Source organism: Trichoplusia ni, chromosome 3 (assembly GCF_003590095.1).
Source record: "Trichoplusia ni isolate ovarian cell line Hi5 chromosome 3, tn1, whole genome shotgun sequence".
In the NCBI taxonomy this organism is placed as follows: Eukaryota; Metazoa; Arthropoda; class Insecta; order Lepidoptera; family Noctuidae; genus Trichoplusia; species Trichoplusia ni.
The window spans coordinates 11,603,631-11,630,016 of NC_039480.1; the positions used below are offsets into that span (position 1 = coordinate 11,603,631).

General features: G+C 33.4%; 1 protein-coding gene across 1 annotated transcript in view; it reads left to right on the plus strand.

The window, feature by feature from the left end:
- Positions 1-838: 838 nt before the first annotated feature.
- LOC113491919 overlaps positions 839-26,386 on the plus strand; it is a 42,709-nt gene continuing 17,161 nt past the window's right edge. Inside the window, exons 1-3 of the mRNA XM_026869135.1 lie at positions 839-1,350; positions 24,354-24,521; positions 24,867-25,024. Of these exons, the coding sequence (XP_026724936.1) occupies positions 1,334-1,350; positions 24,354-24,521; positions 24,867-25,024 (343 nt within the window). The 5' untranslated portion in view covers positions 839-1,333. The remainder of the gene's footprint in view (positions 1,351-24,353; positions 24,522-24,866; positions 25,025-26,386) is intronic.

Here is a 26,386-nt window from a genome sequence, read left to right on the forward strand (position 1 = left end):
CGTGAGATGGAATCACCACATTATGATTTTCCTTCGTCACATCTTATCGTTTTACGACAACATAATAACCCAAATGGGGGGGTGTGTGTTATTACGATGTCCTTATTTCTTTATAAATTCACAAGGGATCCCGCTTTGACGGCAAAAATACCTCTCATTATACGAGTATAGGGTACAATGTTTTAGAAAATGAATCTCCACGTCACACCAGGTAGAGTCTTCAATTCCGTAGAATATGCAACAAAATTGTTCACAGATAGTTTATCTGCTGGATCTTTTTAATAGAATTATTCATAGTCTCAATTCTTCCTAAATACATTATTTATGAGAAATACATAATATCTGTAACGTATCTGCTAAACGCTGGAAAATCTCACGGTCCATAGGTACAAAGAGCATGTAAGTACCTACCTACGTTTATCATATGACTTTTCTTAACAACCTATCCACATTCGCAAAAGTGAAAGTTGTGCGGTCACCACTTACAATCGAATAAATATTAACCCGTGTATTACATAATAACGATAAATATAATACCCGGTTTTACACTGAACATTCAAGTTTATGGATGACATTAATTTTATATCCCCAAAACAATAAGTTTTCAATTTGAACTCGCTTTTAGGTTAATAAGCAGGTTGTAATATTTCGTTTTATGTCTTTAACTAGTTTATTGCTCTCTAACAGTGTAATTATAGGAATTATTTTAATATAGGCATGGTTCGCAGTAAACAATCAATATTCATGTTCAATAACTTTATTGGGGAACTTACTTAATTTTTTTGTTTCGTTCTTATATTATGTCAAATCATTTGATTATTGATATAAATATCTGGGTTACAGACACAGGAAATACATTGTTATCAATGTTGTAAATAAACAAATTACTTTACAAAAGTAGGACGTTATAAAAGTCGAACGTTTACCGTGTCAGTAGCGCATAAATTGTCGCGGGTACGCGAAAATTTAATTTTGTCATCGAATACGCAACCGCTTGGGAAGATAGCGTCATCGCCGAACGTAACCACGAGTTTGATAACTTAACTTTCTCTCTGGCGCTGCGCTGGCGTGCGGCTGCTGTACAGCTGCGGGAGCCTCCAGCAAGCAGCCTCATTCCGTCATCACTGCCGAGCCAGCACGTTCGCGGCGAACGGAGCGCGCTCGCCAACCGCTCCCGCGAAAACCGCGCTTAAATTAAAATTTAAAATTTACATTCGACCGTTCGAATTAAAACAAAATAGTGATTCCGTTGAAACAAGACGTGTTCATCTGTTCCGATTGAATGAATGGTTTTTGAATAACTTTTGTTAAGTTGTCTATTGTCAGCAGCAGCATGGGAACTTTTAAAAAGTAAGTTGGTTATTTTTTACTTGTATGCAGTGATTACTACCTAGTTTTAAGTTACTTGGCGTAATACCTACTGTCTGGCTTTTGAACCTTGACAGGTTGGCAACTATTTTCCTCTTTGATTTATAGACGATTTGTAACTTGTAAACCTAACAACAAATTGAGTAATTCCAATGTAAATTGAATAAACATCTTAAAACGTTAACTTCCAATAAATCTGTGTAAAATTACGCAAACTTATAAAGTGTCAAATCGACTGCTAAATTCCTCTCCTTTATTGAATGTAGGACAATGCCAACCAAGGCTACAAGTTCAGCTCGCTAGAATATTCAAATGTTAGTTATAACACATTCAGAGAATAAGACAAAGACTTATCATAATAATATTCGAGTAATACCTGACCTATTTTAAAAAGCACTCTTTTGAGATAAAAATCCCTAAGCATTAATCTTTATTATAGGTGTATCAGATGGGAACAAACCTTCTTAGATCCATACTTTGCAAACGCCGTATTTAAAACACAAAATTGCAACGAGAGTTACCAAAGTATAACTGACCTTATTAAGTAACCTTGCTCGTAAAATTCTTTTTTTTTTTAACGAACAGTTGAACTTTAAATACAGTTTGCTTGTGACCTACGACCCGAATTAAGTTTGCGTTTAATCTTAGAACGTAGAAATTGTAGAGTCGTCTTTGAATAAAGGATGTGTCCTAGATTTCATAGTAAGCCACACGTTTCCGACTGCACGGCACTAAGTGGTCTCTTAACGAATTATGTAACTTTATTTCCTGCATACATTATTTAACTTCACATGACACGAAACTATTTAAACTGACATATACAAAGATATAGCTATACAGTGTTCGTCAAACAAGTACTGTGGTTACAAAAACACTACTTGAAGTTACGAGTACGTCTTATGAAAACATGTAAATTAGTTTTTATTTATAACTTAACTTATGAGTGTTAAAGTCAAAAATACATAAAAACAGAATCTAATCTTAGCTTGTCAGGGGCTACGAACCTAATTAGGACTTTGAACTTAAAGACATCAATAAAATTTGGAACCTACCTTTATCGTACAAACTTATCATTAGAACATATTGAAGCCTAAACAGAGGTGTTAAAATTTGACGTGTCTGTCTACTGGTCTGTCTGTTTGTGACATCATAACTCCCGAACGGATTGAGCCATTTAAAATGCAAACGTTCTAAGGCATGTTTCATAGAAATCGGTTGAGCATGAACTACTCGTATGTAGCCGGAGTTTTTTAAATTTTCTATTTTAATTTTAACCTCCTAACTTAAGCTCTAAAATATATTCAATTCCTGCTAAAGATACCGATCTGATACCAGCAGCATTTAAAAATGTCATCGACTGTCTAGTTTCTAAACTTATAAATAGACTTTAGTACCTATACTGTTTATCATTGACTCTCAATATAACGTGCGAATATCCATAAATGGAATGTTGTTTTTTTGACAGAATCGCACATCCGTAATCCTTGTTTGTCGAAACTTTGCGTATTTCGAGACGAAACAAATGAAGCCAGATATAGAATAAGAACGCTACGGTGTTATAAATTATATCTGGTGGGTAAACGTCCTAACGAGGTCATATTTAAATATTCCTAGCAAAGGTTAACATGCCTTTTAATATTCTTTACGTTTCAACGTGATCATCATTGGTTGTTTGTTATAATTTTATCAGCTTTTATAGTCTAAATAAGATAATATTAGGACAAATCCAACGGTATGTTCTAATTGATAAAAATATTGCAAAATTTTCAATAGGTACTTAAAAATATATTTTTTTACAAAAGATTGCCAGATTATTAGTTAACCCAATCATAGTCTAAATCGTGAACTCTACTAATAAGAGAAATCGTCAGATCATGATTCAGGACTTTTGTTGTGTCCGAAACTAGTTTAAGCCCATCCGATAACGCGCGTAAGGAAAACGTTTATTAAAAAAAATATTATGCATTTATCTCAAGATAGTTATTATGATAATTCCAGATAATCTTTACTGAATAAACTCTACAAGTATTTGTCATACGCAATTGACACCTCCCAAAGAAGTAGGTGTTAATATCTAGAAATAGGCTAAAGTTTCTGCATGAAAATATGTCAAGGATTATATTGGTATGAGGTGATAACAGCTTCTAAGTATGTGATAATTAATATAATATACCTAAATTTTAGAAATCAATATTTTTGTTTGCTTAAACTGTGCACAAGCTATTTTGTATTGTGCTTATAATATGCTGCATACTTGTTAATTAAGTTACGAGTGCCTACACGGTAACTAATTTCCTCCGTAATTTAATAACTTCATTCAAGCTGGAATCTAAGAATGCTATAACTACTGCTTCAATTGATACTTATATCATTAATGTACAGTAACAATTAAAAAATAATTTTATAACATTATCAGTATTAAACTTGATGGTTTTTATTTGTTTAGTCTTTTCTTATCTAGTCAAATTGTTAAATGTATATACTTTTTTTTTATTTTTACAGTATTTGACGACATAACACATTCTTACTTTAAATATTTACTTATAACTGTTTTTTTTATAAAACTCACCATTGGAAGAAAAGTCGATGATAATCTATATCCAAATTGTATTAGCGATCTTAATCCCACTTTAAGATATTTTTATCATGTCTTCGTTGGCAAGAAATCATTAAATACTTGAACTCAACAGCTACCGCAAGTCTACAAGTAATATGGCCTTCAAGTTAGGCTTTTCAAACTATTTTTTTTTCGGATTATTATACCTAATTAAATGTCAATACACTTCTTTAATAACTATGGAGGTTACATTGCTTTAAGGTCGGTAATGTCCCTATGAGAACGTTGTACGTTGTCGCCAGTTTTTTTATTAGGGAGTTCCCAAGCGAAGTTTTTTAAGTACTCTTCTCTGCTTAAGAATTATGCTGTAGGTACTCATCGTACAATAATGCTTGAATTTGACGCAATTTATACGTAAGAATAATTTATAAATTTATTTGACATTGTTGCTTGACTTCGATCTTGATTTGTTGGCTTAGCGGCAAACTGGTGACTGTTTTTTTTTTTAGAACGGCTCCCACATTTATGAATTTAATTCTTGTGTCGCGGAGGGTTTGACAAACATTCAAGTCACATGGCGTTTTGACAGTTTGGCGTGGTGCAACCACTCGGCTATCCGTGCAGTCTGTTTGTTTTCAGTAGGCAGGTAACTTAAACCACATCTGAGTCATTTTCAAACAGATTTCCAATTATCCATGTAATAAACAAGCAATAACCCTCATCCCATGGAATCTCTAATAAATCAAACATAATTACATAGAATCAAGTATTTAAATAACGCAAATGTAATGTGAATACTTGTTGTTAAATAATTGTAATTAAATGTAAAGCCATGTCTTCCTCATGGCAATGTTACATAAGACGCGTTAAATAAACCTTAAGATGCAACGTCTGTCCGTACGTTGAATATTTGCAATAGATGTTAGCATACCTATTGCCGAAACTAGAAATTATTGAGTGCAAGAAACGAAAGTTATTGTGGTAATTAGCATTTTTTTTTTGCTTTGCTGCAAAACTTATATGTATCTATGGACGTACGCTTAGTTGCTTTAGGAGTAGAACTACTTTAAGGATACTATGAACTCTATTATATACTCTATATACTCTATTATCATGTTATGAATGGAATAGAATTACTTTGTTGTACACCATAAAATTAAAGCATTAATTATTAGTACAAATAGTGGAAGGATATGGGATTTTCTTGAAGAAGAGCTCTGGAAATTGTATTATTAATAATCATATTATAATTCAATTAATTCCTCGTAAGATGAAATCATCTTTAATATATTAATAATATACCTATTACCTACTCATACTATACCTAAGAAAATCATAAACATCACAAGGAAAATCAATATTTAGACAAGCAGTTTCCTTAACCTCGCGCTATTTGTTTAACAATGTTTATATCGATATATCAATAGACATGAATTAGAGAAGGAAAAACTGATTAAGTGCCAATCTCGCGACATTGGCAGCTCAGTACACTTAAAGCTAAAAACCTCAAATTTTCAACAGAAAATGGTTTAACAGCAATTTAACGAACTTATTAACCGTTGCTTAACCATGTTCATGACATGTTCTTTTTCTTTGCAAAAATCTTTCAAAAATGCATCATCTGTGAAAATAAACTATACAACCTTAACAGATAGACAGACAGTAAAGCCTTAATAATAGGATTCCGTTTTAAACCTTTGGCTACGGAACTCTAAAAATAGAAACAAGCAATTATTTATTCGTCCTAACACTTGATCGTATTGTACGAGTATATGATGAGCCAAAAGTTGACGCAATATCGCCATGACACAGGCAGAAATGCAGGTCGCAATTGAAACATGGCGCACGCGCCGATCATAGACATCGTCACTAGTCGACAGAGTACACATTATGTAACCCTAAGCACCGGATTACGCACAACCATGAATTCCATCTAAACATATAAGGATGAGCGTTTTGGTAACGGCGAAAGTTGTTGCGGGTCAAAAGGGCCGGTGTTATGACAAAATTTTACTACGTGTTATTAATAAATTGTCACGCAATCATACGTTAGCAGTGTTACGAATTTAGATTTTGTGATTTATAGTTACAAACTTGTAATGAGGTTTCGTTGTTCTATGTATATGTTTTAACAACTCTATAAAAATATTTAAAAAATTGTAAGAGTAAACGAAACAGGGATTGCGATTATTTTAATCTTGTGATTTGGTTGACGTTGATGAACTTACATATTGATAACAACGTTGGTTTTCCCAAAATTTAACCAAGGAATGTTTCATTTCGCACCTACAAAAACTTGTGGGGTTTTTACCAATACTTTCCTGACAGGAAGTCTAAATAACTCTACATAAATTACAAAAAGTATAAACTAAAGAAGGTCATCATTCCTGGTGCATATGATTTTAGTTACAAAACTTATAACTTCAAAGTTCATACACGGATCAAAACTATTTAGTTCTAAACGACCTATTGTCTAATCCGTAAACAGAGGTCATTTGCTACCGCACCACCGCGTCGCCGCCCCGTGCACGCACAACGTCGTAAGTTTACGCAACTCTATGGAACCTCAGCCTTCAAGCTTACGTAACATAAGTTTTCGATTTCTTCCAGCCCGGGGCGTATTCGCTTTCGTTCTCACTCGCCTTTGTCGATGAGTAATGATCATGGATTAATGTACTGCAACTATATGTTTATGTGGGAATGAGTTGTATCCGAATGCTGGGTTGATTGAGTGAAATTATTTTGGTGTGTATCCGAACGACGAGAGTGAGATGATGAAGGAGAGGGCGAGTACAGCAGAAAACAAATGAAAGGGAGCCATTCGATTCAAGATTTTTAAGATTATTTTAAAAGATAGTTTTTTATATATACTATAAGATTTCCTGGCTCCGTTGTTTCCTATCCGTACATTTAAATATTTTTAATAATATACACAATTTATAGCATCACGCTCCCAGTAATGATGTAGGCAGTTATTGAGCCTAAGAAATACTAATTGTAGTGACACCATTCTAAGTCACGTTTAATACTAAATACGATGTAAAGATCGAATAGAACAATAAACGTTAAACATTGTTTTAACATTGAACTCTGTCAGTGTAATTTTATATTAAAGTTACCTCATACATTAAATATCTTTGTTTACGTTTCAATATAATTTAAAAGTTGTAAAACGTTTTCAACTCGTATCCAAAGCTATAGTACCATGTTCTATAGATTACTTAAACCAGTGAACTATGTTAAATTATGTCATTCATAATGCTGGTTAAAATCGTAAATATTTAAGTACATAATACTTCGTCTCATCCGTCTCAACGATCGATCCATTCATGAAGCATCGGTTACACAAGCGGCTAATACAGCTTAGACACTCAATCACCAGTTCATTATGTTAATAAAAAAACATGAAACATGTATTAAAGTTCACGGAAGTACAAGTATGTGCAGCCGGAACTCAGATGGGATTCCACGTAAATATATCGCTAATGGCGATTGTAAATGATGATACATTACCATTTACGATCACGACGAGATCCGTGAGAAGGAATGCTATTATAATTGTATACAAATCTTTAGTATCGAAATACTTAGAATATTGTTTTTGTTATCGAACGTTTTATTTACTACGTAAAGGTATGATGCTTGTCGAGTGACGCCTATCGTAAATCCTCTCTGTGCATAACTCGTGCCAAGGAAAATTACAAGTTGTAGCATGGAGTATTTATGCGATAATCGTAATAAGCGCGATGATAATGTGTTTGACTCGGTGACTAAACTTATAAAGCTTTAGGACCGTTTTACTGATGGTAAAATCAAACAAATGAGATATGATAATCAAGGTTAGTTATTTTGCAGTCATATTACAATAGTGGTAAGTTGTTGGGATTATATATTTAATTCCGCTGTTTGTAACTTCTCTTCAAAACCTGAACTTCATGCTGCAAGCGAAATTTGTGTTTATTTCTTAATAATTTGCACAATATTGTGTATAACTACAACACATACGTATTATCCCAATTCTTCAACAAACCGTTGAATTTGAGAGTAGTTTCTGTTACAGTTTTTTTGTAGTAATCCGAACTAAGTTCAAATAATCATAGCTTTATAACCTTTAAGTACACACTTCTTTTTATAGCGTATTACAAATAGAACAGAAATACATACTCATCTTATGCAGTAATCATTACACACCACGATACCATCAACAACATATTATTACCGGCCGAAAAAATCAATTAAAAAACTGACATTGTCCTTTCTCTTAGATCTCTAACAGCGCGTAACAAATGCGTAGATGACTCTACGCATTTGTTTGTCTAAACTGTGTGTATATGGTATCGAAGGCCGTATGACCGACTGCAGTAAGTGTTACGGTCGCTTCACCACCAGTTAGGTAAGAGTGCGCGTGCTCATCATTACGGCATAACAACCGAGCAATAATGAATTTTCTTCCTTCCTTACTTACATATTGCACAATATTACTGCATGCCAACTGACATAACTGTTTTTGTATCTACACAAACTTGCGTGTTTCAATTGACTGTATCTGCAATTATCTAACTTAGTGTAATTATTATATTCTTTAAAATCTCCTAAGGTCACATTTTATGCTTGTGGCACTAGCCGGTACTAGACGTTACAAGAACAAGGTTTATTGCTTCCGGTTCAATACAAATTTAACGTTCGTGTCTGTCCAGTATTAAACATTATCACAACATTTAATAATGGCCTAATAATACTCTATTATCGCTCATCATTTCGCAATGTTGATTCTTAACACATTTAATAACGTGAGGCTTGCACCTGGCCGGAACTATTATATTCTATTTGTTAATAATATTATTTTCCTTATCGTGCAATCAGCTGTACACGAGCCTAAAGATATCAAGGCTAATAAGTAATTGAAAGCATGAACTTGCTCTTGGAAATATATAGTTATTTGTATTGATTACAAAATTGGAATTAACAATTGATACTTTTTAATTGTCAAACTCTCCATAGCGGCATTGGTAAGATGTATCTTGTAACTTGATTTAAAGAGATGTGTAACGCCCAATAATTAAATCCATTTTGTTTTTCGTTCTTTCACTACTTTGAAATTATATTTGTAGGTAGATTTATGACATTACCGAGATGGTGACTGTTGCATTTTAATTATACATGTATAACGGGTTCTTTTTTGATAAAACAAAATCATTTTCGAGTGGGTAGGTATGTTCATTAGTTATTTAATTTATTAAAAATTCTTCTATGTGTTTATTTTAAAATAATATTAAATCCTGTATCCATATCGCCTCTATTGTATAATATTCTCTAATACTAGTTGCTTTAAGCAGATTGCTAATGTAAAAGCCCATTTTTTCAGCCTGTTGAAGTGTTACAATTTTGATGTGGGATATGATAAATAAAGACAATTACGAGCATTGATATTTCACACTATTTATAGTCTTTTCTTACCTTATTTAAAAAAGTTCAAAGATGCCTCAATAATGATCTTAACATGTAAATTAATTAAACACCATAGTAGATAAAATGTTATCTTTAGAAATGTCTTTTCTCTTACCATATTTATTACTTACAATAGTAAACCTTATCGCTAAAGGGCCAACAGGGCAGTAATTCACACAGCTTTGTCACCGGTATTGCATGAGTTGCGAGCTGCGTGTCTGCGAATGAAACGCTAACTTTGTGGGGGCTGGTCGTTTGGCCCACCAGATTGCGATATTCATGACGCCACCACACTTGATTTGTACTCAGGGCCCTAATTCCGCTATTTATAATGGGCAAGACGACATTTTTTGAAAATGTGTTTTAAAATATTCTTAAGTATCTATTACTAAAAAATAAAATATTGGAAAAATATTTTTTTAATGAAACGTTCATGACGTCTTGCCCCTTGCTGATGAATAAATATGCAACACAATAATTGGGAATTAAGTGGGTCGAACACTAATGGTCAATACAATGAATTTACAATTACAACAATTGTAAATGTTGGCAAAATGCCTGAGAATATAAATAGTGTCAAATTTAATCCAATTACCATTTATTCAGATAACGAAGCGCGTTTCTTACACCATTTATGATCTCACCCATGGTAAGCTTCCTATTTTTTTACTGAGACATCATTTAAAATTCTTTTGTACCGTTCAAGTATACGTATGAGAACTAAATGATTTTCAATCGTCGTCATCAGTCAAAGGCATGTGAACTTTAAACGGTTTACGTTTCCTATATCTATTAATCATCTAGGAAGTCTTAGCTAAAAGCCTTGTTAGGCACTACGATGAGTTTGCCTTAGGATATATCGTACAAATATTTATCAGTATTGAGCCTTTTCCAACCTTTTTTAACCAGCTGTTGCCCGTAGATCCGCTCGCTAGATACAACTACAATTATCCAACGGGAACATAAAATCGTAAAAATACAGAACATAAAAATATTCTGTGTTAATCCTGATTATAAAATATCTATGTCCCTATATTATCTGTAGACCAGCCTTCTCGTATATTATTATGTTTTGGTGTAGATTAACTCAACTCCTATGATTATGACTATTAAGATATTTTTACTGGTTTTACATCCGAGTCATTTGTATTCGTACATGTATTTAAGTAATGTGAACTATGTTTTTAATAAATATATTTTTAATTTAATTTTAATGTACCAAGATTGGTCTAAATCAATTCAGTGGTTTTTGCGAGAAAGAGGAAGAAACATCCATACACCATTCGAAACTTTAACACAATGGCTTTATTTACGATACCTATACAAATAAAGCAATTTCAAAGTTTATGGACTAGTGTTTCAACGTTAACCAGTCTAAACGTTTAGTGTAGACTACAAATATCTATTTAATGATCTTTATTGCTCCTAATATAGTTCAGCTGGCATTTATTAAATCCACTTACATAGTTACGAAATTTAAGATAATAAACCACTTCTACTTCTACTGCTTGTTCTATAAACATATCTAATGTAATATGCAACTTCGGTAGTCGATTTGGTCTGTGTCATCGGCCTAACCTTTTCCCAACTATGTGGGGGTCGGCTTCCAGTCTAACCAGATTCAGCTAAGTACCACTGTTTTATAAGGAGCGACTGCCTATCTGACCTCCTCAACCCAGTTACCTGGGCAACACGATATCGATTAGACTGGTTGTCAAACTTTCATGCTTCTGACTAACTGTAACGACTGTAAAAGATGTATGAATAACAGCCGGGACCCCCAATTTATCGTACCTTCCGGAACACGGAGAAACTAGTTATGACAAAGATGGTCACCCATCTCCGGACCAACCACTTCAAACGTAGCTTAACCTGTGATCGATTCAGCTATGCAGTTATAGCTTAGTCACGAGCTCCTCAGTTTGGTCTTGTCTTGTACAAATATAGTGTTGTGACTGGAACCAAAGGTCACGACTACGGTACACATGTTAGGAAGTAATCAAAGGCCAATCAACCTCTCTTTAAACTATTATAGACGTTAATTACAATCGCGCGGTAGTAAGATGTCTAATAAAAACCTCAGACAAAGGAACTGCGCTAGCGCTTTCCGTTGTTTCGTTTGTCGTCACTCGTAAATGTTTACTAGTACGATATAGATACGAATATTATTAAAAAAAAATAGCTGTGTATCCACGGAATTAAACAAAAATTACACTATTTAAAAAATAAAACAATAAATAAAGTATCCTTAATTATTCCTCATTACATCAGCTATCTTTCAATAAAAGTCCCCTCAAAATCGGTCCAGCCATTCCAGAGATTAGCCGGACAAAAATTATAAAAATGTACTTTTGTATATCATTATCAATCCACTGCTGGCCCTCCCCAGTCTTGTGCCTCTAGCCAGCCTCATTGAGTAAAAACGAATATTTCAAAACTGCAAACAGACACAAAAAAAAATATAAATATGTATAGATAAAATAAATAGCTAGTACATTATTAGTTGTAATACAATGAAGTGATAAATCACGAGTTAATTATTTGGAAAATTCTTGAATTATTCAAAAACGAACTAATGTAGTAATTAGACGCCGTTCTTAAATTCATTTTGATTGTTTACACGTTGTGCGTGATTGAGCTGTAAGCGCTTTATCAGTAAAAACTAAAAGCTAGTTACATTGTGCGATCATCACTAATAATTGCTGTTGACACCTCTATTAAAAACATGCTAAGTGGTCGGTGAAACGCAGGTCTACAATAATTGTGTCTGCTTCTATTAAAATTGACAATATATTCGCTGCTGATGCAGCATCGCAATAAGCTTACTATGACTGTGACGGCACGGATAGTAGTTTAGAACACCACGCTAAAACCCATATGTCTCGCGTTTCGATCCCCACGTAGGACAAGCGTTTGATTGATTCACGAATGCTTGTACCGAGTCTGGGTGTCTTTACGCATACTACTGCAATTTTTTAAACCGCCAGGGATGTAACAAAGTAAGACACAAGAAATAAATTACTATGGACAATATAAAACGACCCATCAACAAAGCAAGGTTGCAATAAATTATTTAGTTTTGAAACAAAAGACGGGAACTAATCCCCGATATTAACTATTCCTACTTAACTAATTGCTTCACACACTCATTAACAAGCAATATTATAAAAAGATACTTCATACCTATAATCTATACGTATAAAAGATCTACTACTATTACCGCTATGATTATTTTCGTAATTGTGGAAGCGAGATAGAGCTCTACATAACGTAGAGCAGCGTCTCCTTTCCACATCTGCAATAATATTACATATAGAAGAGCTCATCATTCAATTCCCAAACGTACACTTAAGATTTATGATTTCCGTCTAAAGTTATCGATAATTGTAATAACCGTGAGAAAGTACACCAGGCCTATCAATACGGCTTAAAGCAGATTACAATCTAGAAAATAGATGTAGAGGCGCCATGACTATTGTTATGAAGTGTTACATAAGGTAGATGTGTATCTATTTTTGTACTAAGTAACTTAAGATGTAGATTATTGCGATTGGATGTTGTCATTTCGAATCGATTTATCTTTGAACACATTTTTATAAAAGCCGATGTTTCGCCTGCTTGGATATCGGTTCCAGATGCTAAAATTTGATCCTCCTTTTACATAGATTTATAAAAGTAGCCTATGTGTTAATCCAAGGCATCAGCTACTTTCATACCAAATTTCGTCGAAAACAGTCTAGCTGTTTGAGCGTTAAAAATGTGAGATGACACTGACACATAACAGTCTCAATTTAAGAAATAGTTGTAGGCGTCCAGTTCAAGTATGAAAAAAATGTACAACGTCAATTGATACCAAAAAAACTAGATTAATTAACCACCGCTTTATAAACGTGTATTGCTCATTTATTTTAACATGACTTCCTGGTCCGTCCAGATATTTATCTGAAGCTAACTGGACCGGTTACAAGCTGCACTGAACACCTTTCGGCATCAAGGTTAAGCTCACTTCGTCACAATATCTATCACAATACCCCTTCATATACACATATGTGTGGAAAGCCGATTCGTATACGTAATAGGAGAGTCAGAATTATAGTGAAAATTATGAAATCTGTAGCTGCCTTTAACGCAGTCCTATAAAGTACCTAACGTGATAATTTAAAGTGTCAACTTCCTCTATTCTAAATTCTTCTTTTAGTGTGAAGTATTAGCAAACATACAAATGCCGTAACATATTGTCGCATGATTATTATATTAGTGATAGTTATTGACGTCATACGATAAGAAATACTGACACGCGTTGACTTATAGTCTAGTATTTACAGATAAACTCAGAATCTGTTATACCATTTATCTTCAGCCTATCAGTCTAGTGCCCTTTCTGTAACTGTTATTATTTGGGAATAATTCAGTATTTTACCATATCTTACAGCAAATATAAAATACACTGAGCTTGCCCAACACGTCTTTCAAAATCATTAAATAGGTATACATTTGTATATAATTGTTTTTGTTATTATTCACCTTTCCTAAGTTCACGTGATAACGGTATGCAGATATTTTTGACTGTCAAAGATTCACAGAAATAAGAAACTATACAAAGCATATTTTAAACATGATTGCGCAACTCATAAGTACTTTATAACCTTTTAAATATATGAATGGACTAAAGTTTCTCATTGCAGTCTCTATGTACTGCCGATCACAGTATCACAAACAAAACAAACAGGAATATCGACCTTAATACTTAGACTTTAAAGCACTCTTTGCATCACGGTTCATTTAATTGTCACAGCTGATGTGTGGACTGTGCGTGATATTATCCAATAGAGCAAAAGCTTGATAGCTCATTTAAGACATCTTTGTCTTAACTTTATGAGGTCGACTACCATTTCAACTCCATCTTCAGTATTTAATTTAGAATATTAAAGTCTATTAATTTATTTAAATAAACAAACATTAGTTACGTCATTAGTAGTAAAGGCCAAAAGTATCAAGTGTCTTCTGTGTATAAATTTTCTCTTTTGTGCCCGTGATCGAATTTTAACGCATCTTAAGTAATATTATTATGTAAATTGAATTAGGGTCTTTTAAGAAATCTTCAAAAACTATGTCGGAAATCATCATAATCATCAACCAGCTAAATGGGTTAGTATATTCTTCTTTCCCTAAATCTCTAAATCTACAATGTGCGACGGCCCGCTCGTTCTAACACCACGTAATACAAGCACTTGTGTCATCCACGAATGCTTGTCTCAGGTCTAGGTGCCATTGTGCATGTGACCTGAATGTTTGTAAAACCCTCCGAAACACATTGATATAATTATGTGGAGCCGTTCTTTTATTTCATCGGGCCCTGTTGGCAGCGTTTCATTCATATCTACTAGACGACTTTACAACAATTCATATAAAATAGCCATGAAAATTATTTTCTCAGAGACTAACAGACCAGCCAGATAAACAAGCACAGCATTAGCGTACGCCCATACAAAACCGTGTGATAAATACATACGTAATTTCCAATACAGATTTTCACTTTTAAACGTGTACACGTTCGTACCAGTAAGCTAACATCACATTGTGGGAGATTAGGTAACCGTTTTTCCCCGAGCTGTGCAAAGTTTTCGCAAGAGCGTTGCCACACCGAGAGCCAACGTTAATTGGCGTGGCCTAAGCATATTTATCGGATAACCAGTGTTACCAGCGTACGGGTAATACGTAGATAATTTCAATTTTGTAGGGTCGTCGACGCAATAGCTAATGATTAAAGACTTTTGTAGGGTCCAAAACTAGTCATACATTCCCGATAACTAAGCGTAACTATACCGCCATTATTAAATTAATGATTTTAAAGGGTTAGCGTCTAATGCCTATTTTTCCGTTAAACCGTTAACTTGGTCATGAATCAAGCGTGCAGATCGATGATTGTGTTCACAATTAAGTAAATATTCACTGCCTGTTTCATATTGATTATGGTATTAGGCAATTAAATATTTTTTCCGCCTTTTTCTATGTAATGACTTTACGTGTAACAACGTACCTGATTTGTTCTCAACTTAGATTCAGCATTTTAGTTAACTTTTCACTAAAATTCAATACGTACTTTGTACTAATAAAAAAACAAAAATTATAAAAACAAGAATGCTTAAAAACACACAATTAAATAAACAAAAGATAACCAAATAATGATGATAAGTTGTTTTTTTTAAATATAAAGCTATTTAAAAAAAAGTAAAAAAAAATGACCAAGGAGGTTTCATTACATTACATACTTTTTACAAAAATGTTATGTTCACATGAATATCTGTATACACATTTACATATCGCAGTGATGCATAAGAAAACTTACTTTAAGGGTGGGGACTCACGTGATAAATACGATTTGTGTTGCTTAAGACCCGCATGCACGTAAACACGCCTTACGTCATACAACATACGCATATTGCGGAAACATTAGCGTGCTAATCAGCCTATTTGTACGAAAACATATGCAATAAACGATAGTAATTAATTTACTATAAATCATAAATCATTTTGTCGTATTAACATAACATGATATCTGTCTTCATATCGAAATGTAGTATTTATTTTGTTAATACTTGTTGCTTCCGTCAAATTAATTTATTATAATTCGTCGTGTTTAAAGAAAGTTTTCAAAATAAAAGTTTTTAACAGATATAATGCAAGTCTTTTATGGTTTGCTTACACTAATTCTAGTAGTAATCTAGCGAAACCGATAAAATAAAAAATAACGACCTCCGTGGTCGAGAGGCGTACGCACCAGTTTCAAGGTGTCGCTAGCTCTAAGGTGCCGGGTTCGATCCCCAGTTGGGACAATGTAAAAAATCACATATCTTCATTGTCTCGGGTCTGGGTGCTTGCGGTACCTTCGTATCTGAATTCCATAACACAAGTGCTTTAGCAACTTACTTTGGGTTCAGAACAATGTATGTGATGTTGTCCGCATTTATTATTTATAATTACATGCTCACGTAGTGAACCTATTGAAGTAACTTTTAATATAAATATGTTATCAGATAAGTAGAGCAAAGTAAAGTAATAATGAAATAATTATATTAACAGTATGTGCATTCGACCGAAGTTAGTTAAGGTATAACTTTTTAATTTAAGAAGTTTAACTAGAAAAGAGGTATACTATGACGAAAGAGGTTTCCTACTGTACCTTTCATATTTTGAGTTCTGCCTGCTTTTTTCACGTCTTATGGCTGCAAGAAGGTTGATAAATATGACATTAAATAAAAACAAATTCTTTATGCAATTACCTTTATCCTAAACGAAGACATATTCATTTAAATAATCCTAGATACGTATTATATGCTACCTTTAAATGCCAAAGATTAATTAATTTATGAACAACGCAGATTACGAAGAGTCCGTATTTGGTTTGTGGAATAGTAACATAGTTGTACTACTTAGCTGTTTCCTGACAACATAATTACAATAACTTCATACGAGTCACTTGTAATGAGCGTCTACCACCGCCTCTTAAAATCATATTGTTGAAGAGAGACGCAACACTCGGTGTAGAGCGCCATCTCTGTCCCACAACTGCAATAATATTACTTTAAGAGGTAGCAGGCCCTCTGAAGAGCATTCAGGATGTAGCCTGTCTAGCAAGTAAAGGTCGGCAGGTGTCCGGCTAGTGAGGTCATCTCAGTGCGTTCCAATCTCGTGTTAATTTTTTTTTGTCTCCATGAACACTTTCAATTATGGTACACAACAGTCGAGTATGCTGACATAAAATTATTTAACGTTAAGTGAATAAGACTTCAAGTTGAAGCTTTAATAATACGTACACGTTCACTACATAAATATTTTATGAAATCATTTTATGTTACCATTTTAATAAAATTAAAAATAAATTCACGATATCAAATAAAATTAAGAAATTCAAACGTTAAAAAAATATACTAAGTAATTATATTTAATGTTTTTTTTTTAATTTGCCAAGAAGGTTTAATACCTATTGTTAACAATGAATATTCTTTTTCTATTTAATTTTCTTTTAGCAAGCTGTCCCAAAGAGTTCTAAATACAACTTTTGGAAAAAATAATAAAAGCGGTGGTATTTTATTATCTTACTTTTATCCGTACTTTTATCTGATTATAGTTTTAAATGTAAGGTCGCCAGAAAATAAACTAGAAATATAGGTAAGTTAATGTAGTCATAACTTTATTTTAAATATTATAATTTAACGGCAATAAGAAAGACGTTTGAATTAAGAATCTACTAGCGTCATTAATTCTATACGTGTTGCAAAAAGAGAATCGAGATTTATTACAATAATTAGCGAATTATAAAAACCTATGTAGTTTAAATAACATTAAATGTTCACTGACCTGATAGGTACCCGCAACCTAAACTTTTTACTCTCCTACAAAAAAAAACAAAACATTATGTAATTTCGTATATATCTTAGTAATAACTCACCGCACTCAAATATAATTACAACAAATAGATCTTATATCTGTGTAAGAAAAAGTCAATTAACTAAAATTTAGTAACAACAGTGATTTGGCAATTTTGAATTTCAAAATACATAAATGAATTAAAGGTTGTTAAAACACATCTCCTCTTTGCATTCATAATAACAAAAATCATAGCGGAGAAACTAAATAAACTGATGTCATAGTAATCTGTTAAATAACTAGTTTTATAATAAGTTATTATTTTGATTAAAATGTTTCTTAAAACTCTTCTTGTTTTCGTTTTGCATTTGAGTTTTTTTCGTCACGGTTTTAATTTAATTAATTGCTTTATATTAATTTGACATGCCACTCGAAGCCAACGTTCTTTTTATTTTTTTATATTTAATAAATAAACAGAATAAGACACGAACATGAAATGCAACTTTACTCAAACTTAAATTTGATTTTGGACGGGTTATTTTATCTTTTAACTTTTTTTAATGATAATGTTTACTACACACACTCAAGTTAGTTACGTGTCTCAAGCTCCCGGCACTTTTTGTCACTTTACACAAAGAATATTTTATTTATAATAAGCTTGTAGGAAGTAGAACTTACTTATTGTTTAATTAAATATTCAGTGTTGAAATTCGCAAACTTATATTATCATTAACATTGTGTGTAATGGCATGATAGAGCCGGCAAACACGCTTGCGTAAACTACTAATTGATTCAATAAATACAATTTCACGAAATTCTGCAAGTACCTGTGATATAAGATTTCTTTGTATATAAATTTTACATAACAAAACATGTAGTAACAGAATAATCTTAAGATTTTGTTGCTAAGCAGAGTAATCCGAGAAAATCCGTCTTTGGTTTGTAACGATCATAAGAATGACCCTTGTATTGTAAGAGACTAAGTTTAAAATCCCTTAACCAGTCTTCAGTCTATAAGTAAATACCTTTATGTGACCTTAGTCATCGCTTATCCGTATGCCGAAAACGAGTCGAACTAAGTCGCCAATGCGTGGTTGTATTCTGTGCAAATCACATGACGATTTACGCAACCTTCTCAAAAGAACAATGGGTGGCGGAATAAATCTCTAGTATCCTAGAATTGACGTGGAGATAAATGATCTAGATAAGCTAATATGAAAAACTTTCAAATACTTGAAATATGGGAAGTCGATGACTTTGGACATTTTAAAACTAATAACGTAGGAACACGAGTCGCTGTATAGAATTGGAAAGTATTGTAATTATTTTAATGAAAAATCAATGACATTTACCTAGATCAAATCTTGTTAGCTATGACTAATATTTTAAAAGACTAAAACAAACTATTGACAGTTTCCTAGAAATCAAGTTTCGAATGCAACAATATGTCTCATCCAGCAGAACTGATTTCATTTGAGTTTCACCACTTTGACCTTGTCCAATATTGTCTACGGTAGCGATATCCAATTTAAGTGTTTAAACTTTTCGGTCACGTAATTTTGCAGCACTTTCGCTTTAAATAGACACACGAATGGGAGCATATGCATTGACATTGAATCGTCTGTAGTCGTAAAATAAATTGGATGGATAACCTTCATAATAAGATCATTTGATTCAAAGATGCGATTTGAAACCAAACAGATATTAAAAAGTCCGCTAGTTGACAGAATGTCTAGCATGTTGTACTCTAAAGGATTTTCTTTTGTATTTATATTATTAGCCGATTCCCGCAGGCCCGCCCGCTAAAAATCGAAAATGATCTCACGTTAACGTGATACCGGGATAAAATTATGTGTTGTAATCGTGGTTATAAACTATCTGTGTACCAAGTTTCGTCTAAAACCGTGCAGTGGTTTTTGCGTGAAAGAGGAACAAACATCCATACATTCTTTCGCATTATTAATATTACTAAGATAGTTCTGTGCAGTGTTTAATGAATGAATGACACATCTGTCGATTGAAGTAACAAGATTGAATGCAGTCATAAGACGTGGGTTAAAGGATAAATGAATTATTAATACGGTTTTGTCGTTTCTCGGTTTTTACGTAGGTTTAGAATGAGTGTCTTCTTATACATACTTAATAGCATGGGAATCTTCATATTTCCAAGACTAAAAGTAATTAATACACTGTGACTCACATTGCCACAAATGTAGGTTTAACACAGCATTTCTTAAGACGCGAGAGACTTTAATTACACAATACTTTTTAACAATGATTGTGTATTCCAACTGTCGTTATGCCTAGTCCTACAAGCTATGTTAAACATATTGTGAGTGATGATCTATGGGTAAATTGTTCACATTTATGTAATACTAGCTGTTGTTCGCGACTTCGTTCCCGTGGGTAGAAGAAGATATAAGTTATGATTTATACCCGTCCCGTTTTTTTTCACATTTTCCATTGTATCTTCGCTCCTTTTAGTCGCAGCGTGATGGTTTTTTGATTAAAGCCTTCCTCGATTAATGGTCTATTCAACACAAAAAGAATTTTTCAATTTGGACCAGTAGTTCCTGAGATTAGCGCGTTCAAACAAACAAACAAACAAACAAACTCTTCAGCTTTATATATTAGTATAGAGTATAGATATGTAGAGCTCGCAAAATCCAGGAATGTGAAAGTTGCAAGTTGACATTTGGTTATGCATGTATACATAAATAAATGTAGGTATGTTGGTACATGCACGACAGCTGACTTCGACCAGTTGACTCCTTCCAGTTGAGAATAACAAAAAATAACACCTAGTACACTTGTTTTACATGTTGTTATATAATTTAAATTAAGAACAAAATAACAGGTTTTTAATGAAACGGATTTTAGGTGTATCATTATAATTTTAACATCTAGATGCAAAAAGCAATTTGAGTTATTAAAAGCACGTGATTTTGTGAACTTAATTATGTTTGATGTTTCCACTGTAGATAAACCTTTAGATACAAGGAACAAGATGAAATTTGACCTTTTTATAATTGCAATATTACTTGAATCGTCTCTCACGAAAATGTGCCACTTTGACGCAAGTCATGAGGATGTTCATATTTATTTGTATTTGCATACTCATAAAATACATTCGTATTTTAATATTGGCAAACCTAAAATTTTAGATGTTCCTACACATTGACTCACCTCAATAAGTTAAGATTGCGCACTGATCCAGAATTCCGCTATTTACAATTGCCCATGAATGAGTGTAAATTTGATTAAATTTCCATTCACTATTTTGATTCCATTCACTATTTGAATTCTCCTTTTAATTTTTTTTTCAGTACTGGATGGAAAACTCACTGTCAATACAATCAATTTTCAATTATTTTATTGGCAATATGCAATTGTAAACCGCGGAATTGGGGCCCAGATATGTAACGGCCTAAGTAAAAACAAAAGATTTTGGAATGCGCTGTCAAAAATATTTTCAAAGAAGAAGAGTAATCGACCATAGTACATTCTAAACATTCAAAAAGCCCAAGTGAACGGCGAAACCATTTGTTAAGAAACACGTAAATAATTGTTGTGCAAATTAGATAGTTTCTCACGTGGAATTGTTTTACTTTCTTTCCAGTCTAATCATTGTTTGCTTGTAGAGAGATGACCATGATACAGCTTAATACAAGAACAAATACTCGGGTCATCATTGCCAAAAGTGTTTTGATAGGTACATATACAGAGAGTGGTTATGTAACTTCCTTAACAAAATGTAAGATCGCTAATGAAGTTAAAAAAACGTGATTTCTCGAAAGTTTAAAGGGTACAGGTAAAATAAATAAAATCTTGTCAGGTTATGAAATAATGTGTTTTTAATATGAGCAAATAGTGTAAGTGTTGTACAAACATTTTAATTACCTTTCATAATTGTTTTGCGATGTGTTGATATACGTAAATAGTTATTAGAGCATTTACCTATGTATTTAATAAAAAATTTCATACATTTGTCTGATTCAGTCGGATTTTCCTTTGTGAACTTGAAGAACTTGTGTAGAATACACAAGTTCTTTAACCACAGATGCAAAAATAGGGATGTTATAGGTTTGACAGCTATGTCTGTGTGTTAGTCTGAGGATTCGTAGCTAGTAAATAAATGAACCGTTTTTTTTATCAATTACACCTTGTTTGCCAACATTGTACTGATGGCCATGTTTTATGCTAACGTATCTAACCTAAGTAGTAGTTTAAACTTTTAGTTTTAAGCATCACCTTACACTAATGAGGACATTATGGCCATCATCAAAGGCGATGATGCAATCCAGCGCGGTAGAATGTAAAATCAATTATGGGCAAATTTATTTTCATTAGGTACCTATAATATCATTAGTATCAGCCGAAGGTCTATCCATAGATTAATTGCCATTTAAATAACAAAGCTTTATTAAAAGTTGAGAAACTGCAAATTCGCAACATTGTTTTGAAGATGAGTTTCCATAGAAATACTGCCTTGACCGAAGGATGTGTATGTGTACTTTTTTGAGTATGTATGCGATTTGAATGTTTGCGAAACCCAAGCGACAAAGGGATTAATTTAAATATTATAAAAAAAATACATTTAAAAAGAGAACTAAATAAAAAGTTATTTAAAGTGCTGATTCTCGTTCACTTTGACAGTAATCCGAAATGCATACTTAAACAACTTTACCTGTTTATCATTGTAAGTAATAAACTAAGTAACGATCAGGAATGTTGATTGATCGATTTCGGGCCACCGAACCCTATTTGAATAGAAAGTAAGATGTATGGTTCAACCGGTGGGATGTCATAAGAGATGTAAGATAAAAATGAAAGCATATTGCATACTTGTGGTCGCTAGTTTGTTGCGGTTTGATGTCGGTATTATTAAGCTTCCTGGGGCCTTGCACCATCGATTTAAGTATTTATTGTCGACGATGTGGAAGCGAGACAAAGGACTACATGACAAGAAGTGGCGTCTCTCTTTCATACCTGCGGCAGTTCACACGATAACAGTTGGTGTTCAACCAAATAATGTCAAACCATCATACAATTCGTTAACCTTCTACGCAAACAGAAGGGTGTTATAAGTTTGACGTGTCTAACTTGCTGTGGTGTCTGGTCCTGAACGGATTGAACAATTAAACATTCGTTTATTTTGTGTTAAAAGTGAATTATGTGCAAGTCTCCTTACACATGTTTGATAAAAATTGGTGGAGCCATTAAACAGTTGCGGTTTGTGGAAGTGGAGGAGAATAACCGAATGTCTGCAAATATACTTGAGAGAGTTCATAGCTTCATTTTGGTGAGAAAAATTGGTGGTGGGCTATCTACAATACATTTTAGATGTAAAACTATTTCCGTGTTAGGCAGTAAAGTTATAGTTACTAATTTAAAATGACCATCAATGGCGAGATTGCATAATACCTATGTGATTCTATGAATAAATTAAAGATGACGATGACGGACTATATACTCGTACAATAATTACAGATGCAACAAAATAAATGTTTCGGCTTACGTCCATAAACATGGACATCAAATTTTGAAAATAATGTTTCATAAGAGACCTATCAACTACCAAAGATCTTTCACTCCACCACGAAGTTTTTCAACCGACTTCAAATCGAAGGGAGTTCTCAATTCGTCTGAATTTTGTGTTTTTTATGTTAGTTACCTACCTAAGTTCTTAGGACTGGATGAACTGACTATGGTGATTGTTTTTTCTTTTAAAACTTGCAAAACTGAATTTCAATTTGTTTTATGCTTTTGTTCAAAAAAAATATTACAGTTATATCGCTTAAGCAGCTGATTAAAAAAAAAGGAAATCTTTCTCGTGTTTAAAGCGTTCTAATATTGCAGTTGTTCAACTTTTTAGTTTACGAAAAGTAACTTCAAGCGATGTTCATATCATTGTAACAGTACGAAGACTTTAAGAACGACATAAACGACCCTTAAAAAAAGAGCTTGACAGTTCTCATCTGTCATAATCAAAAAATATGACACCTTGAACTCGGACTAAGCGCCGACGGTACATATGTAGGTTAACGACATATTAATACGTACAAGTTTCATCCAAGAGGCGCTTATCAGGACGTGACGTGACGCCGGCAGACGTAACTCTAATACGTTTTCACGGTGACTGGTTTATTGTTATTTATGTAACATTTATATTTAAATTCCAGGTATAAATTAAAAAGAACAGCTTAATTAAGTCGAACGTAGAGGGATTTATAACAGCTATCGTAGTATACATAATTTTATTATCTTTACTAGTTACAAAAGCCGTGTTTTGTCAATAACTTTTAAATCATTTGGAAAACGGAAATTTAGAGTTAAGTAGATAAGGTATAAAATATTTTATATTATTTTTATCAATTAGTGATTCGGAAATCTCCACACTCCGAAACCATAGGTACAATAGAACCAACGGTTTACTAACATGTGTTATCGGAATTGCCTACTAGTTTGGATACAACCGAAGTCCTTAATTGTTATGGACTTTAAAGAATTACAATAATATTGATATACGCTAGACATTAAACCACAGTCTCTTCAAGACACTGTTTATTCCAAATTTAAAGTCTCTAACAAACTTTTTCAATTGTTCCAGGTTACGACGAAGTCTGCTGCTTTTAGCGGTCGTGCTAGCCGTAGAAACGAGTGCACAGAAAAGCAAGTCAGACGACAGCAACATCCAAGCAGTGCCGAGTGACTTACGGCGAGCTGTCAGCGAAGCACTAGCATTAGAAAAGAGATTCTTATTAGGAGCTAATGATGCGTAAGTAGTTTATTAAAAAGTAGAGTTCTATTTACACAGCCTTTCTCCATGTTTCCCGTAAAGTAAGATGAGAAGATAGGCAGGAGAGCCTAGTGGCAGATTTTTCCTGTTTCTGTGGTTTGGAGAGTCCCATCTGACTATTTACGACAATCTCTAAAGATACAGTTTTGCACCTAATTTAGAGTAGAGTTACTTTTAAAACTCTTAAATACTTATAAACAATTAAAATCCAAGCCACACTTCAGACACTTAAAGATCTGAGCTTGCTTTTTCCCTCATTGCGAAAAAGTTAAATATGAAAGCTATCTCTGAGCTGGTTTATCAATCATCTTAATAACTTCACAGAACGAACTGCTCATCAGAAAATGACGAGTTCAGCGGGATCCCCTGCCCACCGAGCAAATACCGCAGTGCAAGCGGGGAGTGCAACAACGTGCGACACAGGCCTTGGGGAAGAAGGGGGGATGTGTTCCTTAGGCTGCTACCTCCCAACTATGTCGATGGTATGTATGTGACTTAAAATTAAAAAAGCGTTTTTTACGATGTTTATTTCACAGTCAATCATAAGCTTGTTCCCGAAACTTGAAGGAGATATTATTACCCAAAAAACAAGTTTAAAAATTAAAAAATAAGTTAAAGCCTGAATGGGACCATTTATCCAGCTACGATCTTAGTTTCAAAACACAATCTTCAGGAAGTTTGGTAGACCTTCTGTTGATAACATCAGTTCCCTTCACAATTAAATAAAAACACACTAGGCAACCATCCAATTTGGATAAAGTTAGGAAAAAAATGCAATAAGTTTTTACACATACTTAGTTTTTGTAATGACCGGTATTGCGTAGACCCATAATTATTACTATAAGAGGCTGTACGTTAATAGATGTGTTTAAATGGCAAACATCAAGTGTGAACAAATTACTGGATGCACGCAGCTGCTGAATATTAACCAATTAGATTTACAACCATCAGTTATCAATGACAAAACCAACAATTATGTATTGCCGGGTTACATGTTAAGGCAAAGGTTAAATTGTTGAACAATTATTTTTGTTATCTTTTGAGGGACTTGACAACAGATTTATTTTTAGCTTGTTCATGATTTTTCTTTTTGTGCTTTGTTAAATCTGACTACCCCAGCCTTTATCCAAGTGGATTACTCTTTGGTCGTCATTTACTGCTTCCAATAGGGTAGGGTAGCGTATCTTGGTTTCCGTGGTCCCCAGTACAAAGAAAGGGTATAGGACTCTGGTGAATTTGGCCAGTAAGAGTCCTCCATACTTCTTTGTTCCCAGGGCGGGGGAAGTCCATAAAGAATTTATCCGGGGAAAAATTGGGAAGCTTTTATTCCCCTACACTTTTAGTTTTCTCTATAATAAACAAAAACGAATCGCGAAACGGTCGAGCTTGCAGAGTTGTTGTTAATTTTATAACCAGACTACTTTTCAAACTGTAAAGCGTAAAGGTTGTCAAACGAATCGAACGAACGCAATTATATTTATAGTTTATAGTGTACTTGTCCTTGTAAATAACTTCCGCTGAATCAAGGATAATATCAACTTTGGAAACTTTCGCTCTCGTGCTTGAATTTACATTTATAGCACTTAGGTACAGATTAGTGAGTACATTTTCACTTTCCTAATAGATTTGTAAGCCGAAGCGTATTTGAAGTTTAGAGAAATTTAGGTAGAATATTTTAACTTTGTAAAGTTTGACAAATTTTAGTGTTTTAGGTAGGTATTAACCGCTTTTTACAATTTCGGTAAAATCGTTTGTTTTTTAATAAAATTATAAATAGCATATGAACAGGCATCTGAATCGTGAATTGATTAGGTCAGTATTAATTTTTATATTATCTGTATATT